Consider the following 19,782-nt stretch of genomic DNA (forward strand, 5'->3'; position numbering starts at 1 on the left):
TAAGGCAAAATAAGAATTCTATATTTAGAGCACAATACAATACTTACAAATGAATGAGGAATAAGTCATGTACAGAGTAATCAAAAGAAAAAAAATTAGCACTTACTCTCCGAACTTTGCACATCCTATAAAGTGAGAATTTCAAAAAAATAAAAACCTGAATAAGACTCCATAGAAATACTACATACATACAGAATAACATATTAAAAACAAGGGAGAAAGATGTGATATAAGGTGGTATACATCTAGAATTATTGCTGATATTTCCTAACTCTGAAATACGTAATTATATTATTTCTTTATCAGGGTGCTTAAAAGGTTTTATTATATTTTTTTAATTCACTAATACCATTTACCTCAAAAAATATCTTCCATAACATCATATTTCATCACCACCTACTTTGCTTAACTTTTAGCACTGATTCTCTACTATCTGGGACTATTTTTATTGTGAGAAGCCCAAAATAATTACTATGCAGGCAGTACATAGAGCTTATTTTAATATTGCTTCTCATCTTCTTACAATTGCTGACTAATATTATCCTTCTGGTTTTCAATCCTCACAGCTGGAATTAACAGTAATTAAAAACTGGCATAGGCTTTATTCACAAATATTTAAGAACTCATATCAAAGCCTTGAATTCTAACAGATGAAAAATTTAGTAACCCTCTTCAACATGTTCTACAAACAGAAGACAGCATCCTTTACTTTTTCTTATATATATTTTTTCTTATAACTCATTTGAGGAATCTAGAGGTGGGTCAACTGAGTATTTAGAAACATATTTAAATTCTGGTGTCTCCAATATAGAAGTTCACTTTCTAAATTAACTTGTTAAAAAACTTCAGGTTAACCAAAATATGTATATTTTCTATAATATCACTTTGTTGATTTTACAAAAATAAATTACTTTGACTCTAATCTGTTTTCAATTCTAAACAATTTTAATAAATTATTAACCGTAACATGCATTAGAATATAAACTATTTCTACAAAAAATAATTATAGCTTGCAATAATGCTTTAAAGCATTCTATTTCTAAAATAAATATTTATGATAGATAGTTATAACTTAAAAAGAATTCTCTATCATGGACAGTTTCATTTATAAAAAAACATAATTCTTCTAAAGCAGATTACAACCCTGTCATATGTATTTTTCTAAAAAACCTCTAGAAACACCAAGTTGTTGAGCAATAGAAGGCTGTAAGCCTCAAAAATATCTCTAAAGTAGGTATAGAAAAGTAATAAAATATGACAAAATAGGTAAGTAGCAGAAAAGAAAACAAAGATACTTTCTGAAACTGTTTTAATCTAATCTGCAGAAATACTGCATTATCACCACTGTGATTATGGTACTAGTGAATAATACTAAAAAATATCAGAATTAACCTTATTTGACTGTCTTAATAATGACTTCATCTAAATATATTAAAATGTCACATTTAATCATAATAATTAATTTTCCTTAATAGTCATCTTGACATCCCTCTAAAACCTCTTTATCCTATATTGTTAATACTGTTATTATGAAAATTCATTTTGATACAGTTAATGTTTTGACTATATACAAACCCACAAATATTCACTCACAAATGTAAGATTCAGATTAATGGTACAATTACCCAAACACCAAAGGATATTTTATGTAATCCAAATTATTTTCAGAGGTTTTCCCTTTCAAATTTCAATTAATTTTTTCAAGTTCTAGCCAAAAGGATCTGTTGTTTTTTAAATGTGACAATGCACTCTAACCACTCAAATCTTGGTTCCAAGATGCTGGGGTCAAGCTTGTGGGAGGAAGGGGAAAGAAGGTGGAGAGATAAGGGAAATATAGACCTTGATACGAAAATAAATGGCCCACACATGTCCTGGCAATTGCAAACTGCAAAGTGGTAAGTAATCCAAATAAAGATTGGAAAAAATTCCCTTGCAGTTTATATTATACTGTAAATAAATATATATAAATATATAAATATATAAATAAATAAATATAGCTTAAAATAGCTCTTTATTCAACATGGTAAGAGCGAGCCAAAGTGCCATGAGAGGTTGGCTAGAAAGCACTGCCTCTGAAACAGTACTTCAGGGGTTATCAAGCACAAAACAAAAGTTTATGCATGATAATTAGTTATGGTTACAATGATGTAATAAGATATCTGAATACTAATAAATGATCCCACTGTAGGAATATTAGACAGGCAGGATATAGGTAAAACACTTGTCCAAAGGATACATTTAGAAGTTTTATATTTTTTTGAGAATCATACATATGTACAATCACTTTTTGCTTTCATAATTAAGGTTCCAAAAAGACAGCCGTTTTGCCCAGAGATGCATGAGAAATAAAAATTACAAGGCAAGATAAAGATTTTAGAATTTTGCCTTATTAAATTTATAGACCCTCTCCTTAGTGGTGTGCTTTCTTTTAAAAGATCTAAAGGCCTTACTAAGTTGACTAAATTATTCCTAAAGGATCATTTGTTTTACCAAAAACACACAGAACTCTATAAAAACAAAAGACAATTAGTTAATTTTTTAACCACTGAATGAAATCTGCTATTTATGTAAATTCTGCAGAAAAATATTTAGTATACATTTCCTGAAGAAAGAAGAGACCACAGAGCTTCAAAATTAAAGGAAAGTCTTGTAAAAGAAATAATCAAATAGCTGGATTCCAATTCCCACACATGATTAAGCAGGTACAATTTTCTATTAATGACCTCTGACTTTTACATCAAATACAAAATCCTTAAAATAAATTCTACTCTTAAATAAAAATAGTTTACACTATATTCTAACAATTCCTATTTAACAACATAAAAAGACACACCTTTATCTATTTTATCTACTGAAGCATAGCAACCTTTCTTAAAGTCACACATGAAACAGGTTCCATTTTGACTTATATAATGGGAAGACACGACTACCATTTCTGAGTAAATCAAACCTGAAAAAATGGAAACAAAAAATCTTTTACTTATTTTTAAGATTTCCTGGTCAAAAAAAAAATTTGCAAAATTATATTTTCAAGTCAACCAAACAAAATTGTAATAAAGTAGTTGAGGAAGATAAATCTCTGCAATTTTTTACCGTTTTATAACTGTATATGTTGAAAAGAAGATGTAGATTCAGCTAATTTTCAGCACTGCTCCTATCTTCTGACTCCATGTTCATACATATGACTTACAGAGGAATGCTGAAATAATCCACTGATATCTACTTCTGGAGTATACTGTTTAGGATTGAAACAAGCTCATAGGCCATGTTCAAACAATTTCCATGTTTTGTCAAACTGGAAGTCCCATTTTCAAATACAATTTTTTTGCAAATGATGTCTAGTCTTACTGATTTATCATTCCTTCTATTTAATTACCATGCACCATTTGAACTGAACTATAATAAAGGTAACAAGTTTTTACCCTGTACAATGAAGCCTTTTCAGGTTTTACCTACTGTCCTAGCAAAGCCCATCTGGAACATCACAGGACTCCTCTACAAAAACTGAAGAGGAACAGCTCTCGTGCACTGCAATCAGAGGAAAAGTTACAGCTTTTGTCACTAGCTGTTTCTGATCTAGCAAAGTGCATTGAAGTCAGAATGGTAGCCTTAAAAGCAATAAATTGCAATTATCTAAATCAATGTTACCACTTTCACAGAACATCCCTCTGTGATGGTCTCTAACCTACTCCTCCCAGGAGCTGAAAGCCATAAAATGAACAATAGGTCACTGCAGGTTGTGAAAGACGTTTGAGTAGAATATTGTGATGTTTGGATAGACAGGCAGGGTGCCTCTGCCTGATGTAAATCCATGAAACATGCCTTCATAGGAAGCAAATAGAAGATATTTTACAAAAGCAATTTATAAAAAGAGGCAACATCACATACTGTGGAATTTTAATTACTTTTCTGCTAAGTAGGCTAAATTAACATTATTTTTCAGAAGCTCTTACAAATTATATGCAATTTTTTTCTTCCATTCTTATTCTGAGGAATCCTACTATTCTTCATTCAACACAGTGCATTTCTGAGCAAGCATTTCAGTTCTCATTTTTAAGAACTTATTAGGAGTATTCACAACTTACCAGTTACGTTTTACAACAGAAAATACAGTTAACAGTGTTAAACATGTACAAGTCATTGTTCTTTGGACAGCCTGGCATTTTAGGGGAGAAAGTAAAAGAGCTCTGTCTCAACTGGTGCTGGTCACAGTGAATTAAACCACTGATTAAACCAAAATGTATTTTTAAAGCAGAAATTCTGCAAAAATAATCCATCCGAAATTTTTAGCCCTCTGAAGAAGCAGGAGAATACACCTTTCAATTCAACTAAAGATTTACTAAAGCTTTCATACCCAGCTTTTTAATGAACTTTACTTTTTAATATTTAAATGATTGTGAGAAGACAATATATTACTTTTGTAAGATTGCTTCTTTAGGTCTTTCCTCCCATGATGTTCTGTCTGTATCTTTGTTCCTGAATTCCAGCCTGAATACCTTTAATCCCCGAGCCTCTACAATAAGTCTGATCTAGGAAAAAAAACCAAAAAATGCCAACAAAACCAAAACCAACCAACCAACCAAAGAACCCAACACGCTCTATGGTTTGGAGGTGAGAGCACTCACAATACAACAGCCCTTCCATGTTCATTAAACTCACACTTAGAATACACAGATATTTCCTTTATACTGAGACATATATTCAGGGATTCTGAACAGAGGTCCCTCTCTTACTTTTCCATGTTAAAATCTTTCTAAAGCACAGGAGAGGTATGGAAAAGGGACAAATACTGTGATACAGGTACTACGACAGATACAATGCAACTTAACTTTTTAATATGAGAATGACCTTTTTATTTTATGACCTATTAATGGACCAAAACATTCAAAAGTAGGAAAACACCCTTCTGAAAAATAATGTTCAAAACATTCAGAAAGTTTCTTCTATATAAAATATACAATCTTTTTACTGACTAGTGTAAGTCAAGTCAAAATGTTTTTACTACTTTCTTATATACACACTTTTAAACTAACAAAATCAGAACTAAAAAATTTTTGTGACAGGCAGCTTTTCAAGTGCATCTTTAATTATGGTAGCTATGTCTCTTTCAATCTAGAGAAAACCTTACATATAGGTAACAAGCCACTGTTTTAAGTGCCTACTCACATTCATTATTTTCTATGAAGAAAAAGTCTTCCCCTACCTCCCTGTCCTTCAACACATGAATAGAACACTTAATAACAGAAAACTAAAAGAAATCAAACTGACTTGTTTAATAACAGGAGCTTCTCATAAAGCATCATTATAAACTAAATTGAAAGTGTATTTTTCTTAAATATGAAATCTGCTGTTATTATTCTTTGTGAGCTGTTCCTCAAATGGACTTAAGAAACAGAATTAAAAATCAGCTTACACCTATTTTTTGCAGATGTCTGGACACAAATATCAGATCTAAGGCATACATTTGAGATCTAGTATTGTTATCATTTTTATTTTAAAAATTATGACAATACTTATTAAATTAAATCATTAACACATTATCTCTTGAAGAAGCCCTGCACCCTTGAACTCTTGTTATTCAGCTAATATGAATGTCAAAGGGTAACCTTTATTTTAAACTGTGAGACTGACTAACTTTAACTCTGGGTATAATCTACAGCAAAATTTAGCATTCAATATAAAATAAACAAATTACTGCATCTTGCCATGCAAATGTAATTGTCAGCAAAATCCATGACCTCTTAATATGAAAACACCTGCAAAATTTGTTTTTAAGACTTCATCCAAAAGCCAGAGCAGTGCAGTAAGAACTGATCCGGGAATCAATTCACCTTCCTTATTGAAAGGAGACAAAACAGGAAAATATTACATGGCATTAAATAGTAAATAATTCATTAGGACTTACTGTCCTTAAAGAGTGTGATAGAAGATGAATGGGTATCAGAAAGAGATGCACAGGATTTAAATATCCTTTCTTCTAGACATTAGTGTTAGCAACAATAAAAGACTCTCCTTCTTTAGAAACAGAGGGTGAGGGGGGAGAAAAACACCACATTATCTTTTATACTTCTTCTTCCAACTAGAGCAACATCTTCAATTGACTATCTTTCAAACTTTTGATCATTTTAACAACTCTAAACCACACACAAAAATTTTATGTAAGATAGGCTTCATAAAGTGACAAACATTATACATCCAGCATACATTGGAAAACATTACAATTTCAATGCAAAATTATCAAAGAAAGTACAAGAGTTGATAGAGTAAGTTATGAATAATGCTTACTGACTAGAGAAGGCTTGCATTTCATAATTTTTTTAAATAAACTTTGTATTAGCAAATGAGACCAGCACAGAACCTATCATCATTGCTCATTTACACTCAGATGTAGAAGACCTAACTTGTGGATCAAAGATGAAATAAGAAGCTGCTGTTGAAGCCCATATTGTAGCAATTACGAAAGTGTATGAAAGACACTGACAATATAGGGGCACTGTGATCTTCTACAGATCTTTGTAAGAGATCAAGTTGGTCACAACCTGAAATTCAAGGAAGAGTGACCCAGCAGCCAGAGATTAAAAGCCTTTTATATGCTCAAGGTTCATACTTGCAATTAGTAAACAAAAGAGCAATTTTCATACAGTTCTTCCTAATGAGGAATATCACTGGGAAAAATCTTACATTTTTTTCTAGAGTATTTTTGCTTTTCTGAATATTTCTAAAACATCTGACATATAGGTTCTTAAGAGAATGTGAAGGTTTTTATTTTTTTACTGAAAAAGTAAAAAAAAACTTGGTATTGAAGTACACAATACCTAGAAAAAGCAAGATAGAGCAATGATGAACTGTTCATCCCACAGCCTTATGCCTACACATTACCTTGTAAACATTTGTGGTTTTTCCCTTGTCTTTAGGTTATTGACCATTTTTGCACAATGGTTTGAGTCATTACATCTAATCACATCATCAGTGTGAATTCAAGTAGCTACTAAATGAGTATATTTAATTACCTATGATTTATTGAGTTGCAAAGCATGACAGACTCTAGATAATAAACAGGCTCAGCAATGCATCTTGTTAAGGAAACTTTCCTGTCTGACCACCCAGGAGCAATTCCAGGAGTCACACTCTCAACATCTGGAACTTTAACTGCTGAGATTGAAGTCCCTTCACAACAGGGCAGCTCCTGTGAAGCAAGAGGGGCTCCACTTGACTCCCTACATACCCCCCCACTCTAGTCTCAGACAGTTCCTTAACAGTTTGGAACACATCTGACAAATGCCTTTTCTTTTCTGAAAGTAGGAAGTCTGAAAATAAGGTAGTAGTGGAGTAGTAGTGCAGTAGTGAAGATGTAGAAAGGAAACAGATTTCTGCAACAGCAGCAATTTAGGGAGATGTACAAAACAGGAGACATGAACACCTTTCTCTCTACTGTCTGTATAGACTTCTGTGAAATGAAATACCTAAACAGATTTAAAACAAAATCAAAATACAACAAAAAAATAAACAAACAAAACTAGACCAAAAAAAAACAACAAAAAAAATTTTAAAAAAAACCCCAAAGAAAACCCTATATAAAATCCTAAATATATTGAATGAGGAACAAGTACCCCCCATGCATGAGGCATATTCCATCTTAAGCTTTATCACTGCCCTTTAATAACATCTGTTCTTTGCTATCCTTCCAAAACCAGCTTCCTGTCATTCTTTCCAGCTTGTTATGCTCAGTCACAGTTGGAGAATAAAAAAAATAAAAATCAAAAAACAACAGGAAATGCCTTATAAATATTTTTGTTTTAATAGAAGCATGAATGTAATTTCTATGCCCTCCATAAAGCTCTCCTACATAAAGACACCGTAAAGAAACTGTGTTTTCACCCATATAAGTATAGTGTTAAGACCTGAGGAACATTATTCTTTGTATGTGTTATTCACTGTGGGTTTTGAATATCAAGAGAAATTTGAGTGCAGCAATCCCTAAAGACTCGAACACTATCTATTTTGGAGCATGAAGTCACAGTGCCTCATTTCATTTTGTATTGCCCTTCTTCAAGACAACGACCTGTGGAAGATCAGATTTCTTACATATATATATTATAGTCTTATACATTGTTGCTGTTGCATATCATGACATGAGCTTCTCTTTGACTGAAGATTAGCTCAGTCAAGCTCAGATGTAAGCTTGAATGACTAAGTACAGTATGCAGTGCCACTGATTTTTTTTCCCATGTTATAAAACAAGCCTTTTCTGATAATTAGACTAGCCTACCTTGTTTGAAAAGCTATAAAAACAATGATACAACCAGCTACTTTGCTTGCTAGACTCAAAATCAATCACATTTTTCTATTTTCAAACTTCTACTTCAAGAATATTTAAATATTCTTCTGCTTACACCATTTACAACTCCATTCTATCATTTTCTTGGTTCTGAGTTTTCTGAATGTCAAAAATCAGCCATCAAATTGTCATATTTTTCAGTCCTAAATCAAGAAAAATTTATAATATTAATCTGGAGACAGAAACTGTAGTTGTTCCTAATGGTTTTGTGCAATCCACTCCTTTCCAGAGAAACCAAAGAGTGAATTTTCCTTATATTGCATCACTCAAGTGCAGTTATAAACACAGTTACCTATATTTCAACAATTCTGAAGGAAAAAAAAATAGTAATATTGAGATATATAATAAAGTTTCCCCACATTTAAATCAATACTGAATAGTTCTGCTTTAGTAACATGATACAGTCACAGAATTATTTAGGTTGGAAAAGATCCAGTCTTTCAAATTATTCATAACAAGATTATACATTGTCAGCCTGAATTTGAAGAAATAATTGGCATATAGAACTATATGTTCTTGCCTTGTATTATAAGGAATATTATAGAGAATCCAGTTTCTTCATTTAAGTATAAATAGATCATGCTTAAACTTAGGTACCTTACACCAAATAATTTGTTACTAATGTGTTCCATCAGTTCGACAAAAAGTTCTTGACTACGTATTTTCCTGGTTATTATGGGGAGGAAAGTGTTAAAACTGGAAGACTAGGGAGGAGAAAGCCTTGTTTTCAGAATTGTTTTTGCTCTAGATGACCTTACAACTGGGGGACTGCTAAGAATAATCAGTCTGGGAAAATTCACTGCTTCTGTCTGTCTTGAAAAGTCATGTAACAGAATTCTGTAAAAGACATAAGAAGCGTCGTTCATAGGCGCATTAAGAGGGGAAAGGAGATAAGAAGCTTGGAGATCATAAAACACAGCCATGTGAAGAACTGTGCCTGTGCCAGACCTCTCTGGTACGTGAGCCAGGAAACAGCCTGAGAGCTTTTTGCCCCTGCTAAGATGACATAAGCTTAGCTGTGCATGTGTCCCTGTTTTGCCAGCAAAATTATGGAATAAATCTTTTCTTCACACTTCAGCTGTGGACCATGGCCATCTTGGTGTTACCTGTATGTATCCGGTTCACACAATACTTTCCAGTCAACACAATATATAGTGATACAAAAATGTATCAGCCCAGAATTTAAATAAAACATTAAAAGATTAGATTCAGAAAAACTATCACAGTACAATAATACAGTTCTGCCACTTAATACTTTGCATATTACCAATAATGAAGTGCATTCAAATGTGAATTGATTTCCCTTTCTAATTCTCTAGACAAAGGTATGAAAGTAAATCTGCTGATGAAAAGGAATTTCAAACCTTAATAGATCAACCAGAGAAGAAAAAGTCTCACTCAGGGCATATTTCTTGATTTTATCCAAAATGTACACAAATTACATATTTTATACCTCTAGCATAATTTATGTTTTGATATAATTTAATTAATATCATTATACCATACTAAATATCACATCTGATATCATTGTTTTTGTATCATTTTTTTAAACTCCAGCTATTGATAACCTACCAAATTAAATCAAAAACTCCACCATTTGCACTCAACTTGCCATTACACAGTTTTGGGTATTTTTATGCATAAGTTCATATATACAAACATTAATATATTCAGAGAGACAATGATTCAAGATTACCTGAATCTGAAATGCCTATATTTTGGCATTTGTTGAAAACTGATGGCTTTACTTGATGAAATTAAGTAAAAACTTTTTCATCACTACATGAATAGGTGAGAAGGTAGTACAGAAGGGTATGCATATATAAATACAAAAAATGCAGGTATATTTATGTGTAACTATTTCAGTATACACAAATGCTCATCATTGCAAACTAGAGATGTGTGCATCAGCAATCAAACACACATAGCCAGATTTCTTGGGCTCTCGCAGTAAACATTCAGCTTTATGAATTAGTAGAAAACTGACAAAACATGAACAGTTGAGTTGACTCAGCTCTTATAGACACATAGAAACAAAGCTAAAATAAGTTATTTGAGGAATATTAGGCATAAACTTTCTGGTAGAACTATGAAAAGGGGAAAAATAAAGAAAAACAAAACAGATTTTGCTTTCAATCCAGGTATAGCATTCATGTGCAACAATATAGCACGTACACTTGTCAGCAGAGGAAAGTACATAGTAAAAGGTACCAGTCATGAAGGCTCACAAGTCAAGATTAAAGTTTCTTTTATGAAGCCAAGAACATTGTTTCAGATAAAACTCATTACAAGAGGCACAGGTTCTTTAAGATCTGTGACAAAGGATGACCAGGCAAAATGATGCTAAGTTGCTATTATTTCTTTTGTCTGTTATTCACAGTTACTTAACCTTTGGATATTTTTCAGTTGGGACAATGACAACTCATAACAGTATTAAGTTACTGAAATATTCACTTCAATATTAATAGTTGATAACTCAAAAGTCACTTCTATAAAACATTGGTTGGACATAAATTACAATTTTTGGTGAGCTAAATTTTAATCATGAAGTATCTAAATACATCATAGAGAGAATTAAAACTGAAGCAAAGACTACAGTCTAGTGTTGTGAGATCCTAAATTTAAGAAATGATTATACAAAATGGGTTGCAGGGTTTTTTGGGGTTTTTTTCTGGATTCCCTTTCACTTTTCTTTTTTTAATCATCAATAATTGTTCGCAATTTCTTAATAAAATCATCAGCTAGGGATTAATACGTCTATGGTAAAAGCTGTTCCAAGTAACTCAAGATGATGAGGGATATTGCATTTCATAAATGAAACACTGTGTACTATGCGTTAGTAAGGAAAGGATATTGTCCAGTGATCAAGTCTTCAGTCTTATAGGTCAGAAATTCACAGACTGATTACAGTCTTTCAAAACATACATGTGTAACATAAGGTTTATCTACAGCATGAGAAAACATTATTAACAGAAGTAATAGTTCAAAAGATATCACAGTGATATGGCCTTCAGCTGATTAGCTAACTAAAAACATGGTTGTTACCACATTTTTAATTACTTAACATTTTATCTTATTGCTATTACTAATTTCTAAAATGTGTGACATACCTTCATATGCTGGCTACACCTGTCCACAAACTTCTGCAAGCAAAAATAATATTCTTGGACTAGAAGAGGTATGGTGAACATACTCAACAAACCCAAGGAATTGATGAAACTGGTGAGGATGGAAAGAGAGAGATAGGTGGTGGATGAGAGAAGAAAAAACAGGTCTTGTAACTGATTACAGATAAACGTTAGGAAGCCCAAAATTCTTAACACCACAAGAATTTTCAATTTTTCAAGTGTAATATTGGTTATGAAACAAGCAAGATACAAAATAAAACTGATTTGTCTCATTTAAATGATATATTAAATGTCAGCCTTAAGATCAACATCATTATGCTATTTTCACATACCAATTACCCTCAATATAATCATACACATTTATGCATTTAAAAACACAGTGCCATGCTTAACATTTATTTCATTAATATAGTCTTTGAATTTGCAACTGCTGGTGTTTTGTGGTGAGCCTTTAAAATTTTCTTCTTAACAGTTCTGGTATATGGACTGGACAGTAAAAAACTATCATAAAAGAGTGTGATTTCCAGAATGTCAACTCTTGATATAAATATCCATAATTACATTTGCTGCACAAAACTTATTCCTAAGGCTTATGCAGAAATGCACATGCCCTCCCACTCACTGCAAATTCAAAGTGGTATTTGATGGATCTGTTCAATCAAAATCATAGTTTTATGCTGCTTTTTATGTTTCCTCAGCCCAGATGATTAGCAGCCATTTCCGCTCCTATACATAAGTTTGAGTAACAGGATAAACACCACAAGAACACCTGCATAATAAAACTGAATGAGCTGCCTCCCAGCCATAGCTGTGGGGACCACAGGTGTGCAAAACACAAAGGGTGTTCCAGCCATGCTGTTCCCAAAGCAAGCTAACAATGTTCAAAGGCAAATGTTAGCAGCTATTCAAAATTGATTTCATCATATCACTTTATTTAAGGGTTTTGTGATATCTGTGATAAATAATTTCTAATAATACTTAATAAGCATACAAAATCTGGCAAAACACTGCCTTGATACATCTTGGTTGTAACGTATCAACTACAAGAATTCAGCTCCCTGGTGGCAATATTGTTTTGTTTTACAGTCTTCATAAATCAATTTCTCATAAAAATCTGAACTGCTAGTTAAAAAACAGTTTGTGTATTTAAGTATTTCTGAATTTATCCATTGCCTCTCTAAAAATGTTAAGAGTATATTAAAGGACTTCAGCTTTTCCTAAATATATACAATGCTTTTTAGACAAAATGAATTAGATGTTTCATTTAATGACAATGAATGATTTTTGTTGTCAATTGATGGCAAACTGGTGTTTGTTTCTATACATGTCAGGCATTGCCTGACAATAGACATGCTGAGTACAGATTTACCTGGCACAGTAGAGGAGCATCTTGCAGAACAAACCACTGCCTTCCCCACTGTTCAACTCCCGGAGCACCAAGAGTATTTGGGTTTCAGGGGAGCTTCAGAACCCAAATACTTTCAGAGCTAGGACATGCTGCTGGCAGTAGGGGTAGACAAAGGTCATGTCTTAAAAACTTTGTACCTAAAAGTGCACCAAGCCAAACGGTCTGGGTACTTAACCCTAGCTTGGTTTGTACTCTCGGCCTAGAGAACGCATTTCTCTCACCCGAGCTGCAGTGGAACAACCTGCTGCTCTGAGATTAAGATACCTTCTAGCTTCTCTCTACAGAGTTGCAACAGAATGTAGAAATGAAGTCTTTAAGATATGGGGAAATTCAGCTATTAGTAGCCATTCTCATTAGAAATGTAGAAATTCCTTTTTGTATTATAGCTTCTCCCTTTTAACATACTATACTGATGATCCTCAAACAACTCAGGACAAACACTAGTTCTTGTTAAGAGTCATCACATAGGACACTGATTTCAGCTCACTGCAGACCAGCAGAGCATTACATCTATACTTACTCTGGTTTTGAGATCCAACCTCACTAATCCCTGTGATGCTGCAGTAGTAAGTTAGAATTAACTGTTCTGAACTACCAGAAAATTAGCTCTCTAGGATATTTTCTATGAAAATTAAGCAATAATGAATGGAGAGACATGGGCTATATTTCAGAAATGCAAATGGGCTGGCTAAGTCCGTTCTACCAATGGTGTTACAATAAATAACACAGCTTTGTACTCATGCCTTCTTGAGAAAACAGAGAAAAATGTAAATAATGCAATTTCCATCTGGAAAAGAAAATGTTGCAGTATGCTTTGTGCTATAAAAGAGTGAAGTCTGCAATCAATAGAAAAAAAAAAGCTGTTCTTGATGGGCAGATGGTTGTTCAACACAGCTCCTGGATTTGGAGGAACAGTTTTGTCACTCCATTTAAAGTGGGAGAAGAAGAGTGAGAGAGAAATTTTATGTTTCCTGGCCAGCTAGGACACAAAGAAGTAAGACGATGACTAACAAAAATCTGAGCCCTATGCATAAGCAAACAGAATAACAAAAAATTATTTTATTCATAGAAAAATCAAAATTTAGAACTTTTCACTAAAGGAATTACACTTAAAAACAGTGTAAGTCCTTAAGTATGTCATGGCATTACACCTCCTCTCAAATAATCAGATTAAAAGAAATTAGGGGCCAAAAACATTTGTAATAACTAGACAAGTGAGTGGCTTATGAAATCCACAGATTAAAATGTTTAAATGTTAAGATGACCACAGTCCACCTTTTCCTCATACATCAAAATAAACATCACGGTTATGTAGCCAACCAGTAAGTGCCACCTAGTCACTTGCTTTACAGTCATTTTCTCTTCCCCAACCACTAAGAAAAAAACCTACCTGATGCTGGACCCTGGCCACCTCAAATCCATCCTCCTCCTCTCTAAAGCAGTCTTTACAAATAGACTTTCATCAAAGCAAAGACCCGTGTCATTCATTTGACTGAAACCTCCCACTGATGTTCAGCTTAGGCTTCACAAAGTGAGAAGCTGTGAAGCCTTAGCTAAGAATATTGATGGGTTATGTCACTCCTTCAGGGGATGAAAAACAACTTTCCTGCTTCTGGCCTGCAAACAGTCAGGGCTTCCTCCTCCCCACTTTGCTCAAGCTGGCTAAACCTTCACTGTGACCACACATAACAGATTATGTTACAGGAGAGTATCATGGCAATGCAAAAAACAGCTCTCCTCCCACCCTACAGTAAACTGTTCCCTGAAGAACTGTTCTAAGAAATTATGGAATCACCTAAATTGAAACTACTCACAAAAGTAAACTCCTCTATACTTCTCTCTGTCTACCCACACTTATAAAATAGCGTTAGGAATCCGTGCTCTCCTTTCCTTGTCTCCATTATTTCTGTTTCAGAATCCGTTCTTGTCTCCATTTTATTTCTATGTAGCTTACAAAAAGAGCAAACATGCATTTGAAAGCAAAATACCTATAACTACAGATGTCACCCATGACAGCAAGTAAAAACATATCTTTTCTGACTGTAACCTATATTCACCTACTCCTGTCACATGCCACTCAGTAGTGGTGCCATCAAATATTTCCAGTCAGATGTCTCCTTCCTTTAAACAAAGCCACTATACTCTCTCAGATTATAGTTTAATGGCTTGTTGCCTTCTTTTTTTTTTTTAAATAACCATGGACATGGCCTTAAAAATGGCTTCACTTGTAACTTCTGAAGCAGCATTCTTAGAAACCTCTTTTTCCCTTGTATGCACTTCTGTACATTCTCCACAGCAGCTCACAATTACTAATAATAAAATCAAAATTGATTTTATGAAATTATCCCGCAATGTACAGAAATTTTATTATTTGTTTCAACTCTGCATATGTAATTGCGTAAGATTACTGATTTTAAAACTTGTTTCTCAAAACTTGGCTGGCAAGATCTCAGCCATGAACCTACAGAAAATTAGCACTTCAAAAAGCAAGCTGAGGTAAGGAACAGTACATAGATATGGGGTTTTTTTTATATCTCCAAAAAAAGAAATTATTTTTGCAGAAGCTACACTTGGTAAAAACTCAAATACATGTCATGAGACAAAAGACTTAGTACAGTACCTTGCAGAAGTTGCTTCAGGTCTGAAAATAAGGTATTTAATTCTATCACCCCACTGCCAAAAACTCATTCTTGGTTTGAAAGAATTGTAACATCATACTTTTCTAATACACACGTTATTATTGATGCTTTAAGTTAGTTAAAGTTAAATAAACTGAAGATTATGAGCTTTTTAAGTTTTCAATTAATTTAAAAAAAAGCACAAATCAAATAATTTCTAAATCAAGGTTTCTTTGACATACTAATTTAACCAAAGTATCTCTGAGAGGTCTACAGTCTTTTACATAGGACATCAGGTTACAAAATCAAATGGATCCCTAATGATATACTTTACCATTAAAAAAAAAAAAAATCACTATAAATTTTAAGAATATTCCTGATATAACTTGAACTTTAAAACAGCAGTGCTATCCCTATATTCAGGAGACATGAAATGAGTGAAGGCTTACAAAACTAATTCAACGTTCTTGTTGGTAAAACCAAAATTAATTTAAGGCCATGAAATTCATAAATCACTACTCATGGAATGCAAATAAACATCTCAGAAGTTTGAGCTATTCTCTGCCAGGAAAATACAGTAAATATGCAAAATAGTTGCCAGTAGCACAGGATATTTTTAGTATTGTAACATACACGGTTGTTTATATGGACCAAAAAATGCAGTAGTCGATGTCCAACATTATTACAAAACTTTCACACATAAGTTTTACAGAGTTAATCTTTAATATTATACAGTGAATTTAAAGTATTGAACTGGCACCTGGCATCATAGAAACAGAAATGCAATACATAATAGCACAAAGAAATAAACCATAAAAACTCATTTGAGCTAATGATATTTCAAAGGTGGAATATTTATCCTCCGCGGTCTCTATGAATGGTTTGGTAATTTCTTTCTTAACTATTCCACATGAGCATAAACAGAGGCTCAATCAGCACCGTGCAGCACCTTGGTAAGGGAACAGTGCTTGTCTGTGAAGGGGGCTCAGTGGGACAGCTACCCCCGAGAGCACTGAGCTCTGCACGATGCTGAAAGGAACACAACTCACGGACATCTCAACAATGGGACTCTAGTTACTGCAAATTAAACAGCAGCTGCTCTTTCTTCTCTCACTATTATTAAAATAAGTAAAATATAGATACAATTTTAAAAAGCACCCAACCTCTGCCACTTGCTGAGCCCTGGTCTCGGCCGCTGCCCTGCTTTCAGGGATGCCTTGCCTGCTGCCCACAGAGGGCTGTGCAGCCTAGCGCCCCTTCCCACCCGCACACCAAGGCACCAGCAGCTCCAGCAGCGGCAGCGGGCAGGCCAGGAAGCATAGCAGCAGGAAACAGCCCAGGAGTGTGAACAGGCCTGGGAGAACAGGCCTGCTGTGCCCTGGCAGCCATTTACACGGAGCACAGTAACTCACCGGCTGTGCAAAGTACAGCCCCCGCAGCTCGCCTCCCTGGCTGACCTTCCTGCACGGAGAGCCCCTGTCCCTGGGGCGGGGGGCAGAGCAGGCAGAGCGCTAGGGAGGCCTTTAGTGGGGCTGGGAGGTGGGAGGGGAGAGGAGGGCGAGCTGCATCGGCCGGGCCTGGGCCCTGAGGCACCGCAGTCGCCCCTCTTAGTGGGACCTACAAGAGCCACAGAGGCAGCAGCTCCCCAGGACGGGACAGTGAGCTGGATTGCCCCCTGTGGGAAGAGGTGTGGGCAGGCTGGGTCTTTCTGGAAATAGACTACAGGCATTTTCTCATGAAACACGAAGGGATTGGAGGAATTTTGTGGCTGGTGAGTGTCTGAGTTAACGGAGTAAAAGCTTACAGCAAAGGACTCGCCCCTGCAAGGACACAGGGAGAGAGGGAAAATGGGTTTGCAAACTTGTTTATTTTTATTCCATCTAACCCAGCAGATCTGAGGTTTTCCTATTTTACAGGTCACCTAGGTCTAATAAAAATAAGATTTGAAAATTATAAAGCCTCGGAGTTTTGGAAAGGACTAGGGCTTGGCTATTGTGTCTGTGAGATGATCACAAGCCCTACTTCCTCCATCGGTTTACTTAGCAAAATGGATTTGGGCAGAAAATCAATACAGCAGCAACAACTTTCAAAATTACTCAGTCTGATCTGAAAAAGCATGGACTCCCAGAAGGGACAAGCCCCAAAACATTATGTGCAATGTATTGTTCTAGGGAAACAAAACAAGCAGAGGAAAAAAAAAAATCAATAGTCTTTCAGCCACGTGTAATTTTGTATTATCGAATATGTGCAAATATTTGTGGCAAACGCTACTGTTTTCATAGCAGATTGGTCAGTTCAACGTGTTTGGAGCTGGTGGATTACAAAGTTCACTGTTTATTGCTGTAGGCTGTTGCCTCACTTTACAGATACTACTCAGCATTAATACAAATGGATTATGAGCCTTTTTCTACTGAGTCCTGCAGGGCATAATGCTCCCCAGGATATTACTACGTTTTGTGAATATGTTCCCCCTCTAGAGCTGAAATGGAAAGAAATTTAGAGAGACCATACTTCTAACTTGGACTATCTCAACATGTCTGCAGCTTTGGAAGACTCAATGTTAAATCTGTTATGCAGTCACAGGGCTGGTTACATGAAAAAGCAGATGTGCTATAGGGAGTCTCCTCACCCTGGTGAATGTACAAAGACACCAGGACAAATCTGCCACTTCTCCCCATTGCTCCCATTCTGCAAGGCAGCTCTTTGCTGGTGATGGGGAGAGATTTAGTGCACCATTTAACTGCAGCAGTGTAAAGTCAAGTGTCCCTCTCTGAGATATGATATAATCCTGCAACACTGCCATCCCTCACACATTTGGATGTTCTGCATCCTTTCATGAAGGTGCAGAGAAGCGATTATGCTCTGCACTTTAGAACCATGGACTAGCTGATGGACTCTATGTTGAAGCAAGCCTTCAAATTGTGTACAATGGTTAGGGTAAAACTGAGATGTAATTTAATGTAACACCAGGCTTCTTCATATCAGTTCCTACTTTAAAAGTAATCAGTAATAAAACATGGAGATTACATGAGAAATTTTAATTACTTTATTTGTTAAACTTTCATGGGAAACAGTTTGATACAACAGCATTAACATTCTCAACAGCTGAGTGTCACAAATCTCTTGACTTAATATAGAAGCAATTTTCTTTTTGTAGAGAGGAGAGAAGATGAAGGCAAAACAAAATGTTAGAAAAAGACACTGCAGGCAAAGGCACCTTGCGTGTAATTCACTTTTCAAGGAGAGGATGAAACAAGATACAAGGAAACCACACCATTAGTCATATCATCACATACTACAAAGCCTTCAGACTACCCGTGAGTCAGACACTTGACTAGGTGGGATGCACTGGTACTGCTTGCAGAAGCCTGACATGCTTTCTGCTAACAGTCTTGGCTCTTAATGGCTTTCTTCCTAGAGCTACATTAAAGAGCAGGTGAGTTTTTTGGAAGCTTAGATGGTGTCTATGCAACTGCAAAATACCCAGAGGAGAGAAGTCTTTGGAGAATGGCCCCAGAATTCTCATCATCACAGAAATCTCAACATTTCGTTCCACTTTCACTAATTCCGGATGAATAAGGATTGTATCCTTTACTCCTTTTATCATGCCTGAAAGGAGAAGATGATCAGAGAATACTATCAGAGAGGCTAGAAAATATGTTCAGAGGCTCTAGATCCATTAACAAAGACTGATTTTTAAATGGATCACAGAGAAAGCAATAATGAAAAAAAAAAGATTATTTAAGTAAAAGGGTACTTCATGGATAACATTACTTTTATAATGAAAAAGGCAGAAAATCCACTATGTTTTACTAGATAGAAAAAAAAAGCAAGCTAACAGCAGGGAAGCCTCACAAGAGAGCTACAGCCTATGGAATTGCCAACATCATTTACAGCTGGGAAGAGTTGAGAGAGACATGTCAAAGTATAATTGTACTTCCCTACAGGGATGGGATAGTGAAAGAAAACTCTTCTGAGTGAAAGGAAGACTGCCTTGAAATGAAAGAAAAAATAATTAAAAGGGAAAACTTTTCCTCTTTACCTCAATAACTCTTTAGAAGTGCTAATGCTGAAGATGTGTAATATCACAATGTTATAAGGGGGGCTGGATTAGGGGAGTGGGTTGATTATTTTTCTGTTCCTTTGGGGAATTTTGTTTGTCTTGACAAAATTTCAAAAGTACTTGGAAACAATGCTAAAATAAAGGTTTCCATATTCCTTACAGGGAGATAATTGAACTACTTCAGTACTGACACATGAAATTTCTAGAACTGACTAGAACATAAGAAA

At 34.9% G+C, this 19,782-nt stretch overlaps 1 protein-coding gene across 1 annotated transcript in view; it reads right to left on the reverse strand.

Annotated features, from left to right (window-relative positions):
- SGCZ (sarcoglycan zeta) overlaps window positions 1-19,221 on the reverse strand; it is a 255,742-nt gene extending 236,521 nt beyond the window's left edge. Inside the window, exons 1-2 of the mRNA XM_086888323.1 lie at window positions 16,905-19,221; window positions 11,449-11,557 (exon numbers count right to left, since the gene is read on the reverse strand). Coding sequence (XP_086744449.1) covers window positions 11,449-11,557; window positions 16,905-17,221 — 426 coding nt within the window. The 5' untranslated portion in view covers window positions 17,222-19,221. The remainder of the gene's footprint in view (window positions 1-11,448; window positions 11,558-16,904) is intronic.
- Between the last annotated feature and the right edge of the window lie 561 nt (window positions 19,222-19,782).

Source organism: Cyanistes caeruleus, chromosome 5 (genome assembly GCF_971803275.1).
Source record: "Cyanistes caeruleus chromosome 5, bCyaCae1.hap1.1, whole genome shotgun sequence".
NCBI classification, from domain to species: domain Eukaryota; kingdom Metazoa; phylum Chordata; class Aves; order Passeriformes; family Paridae; genus Cyanistes; species Cyanistes caeruleus.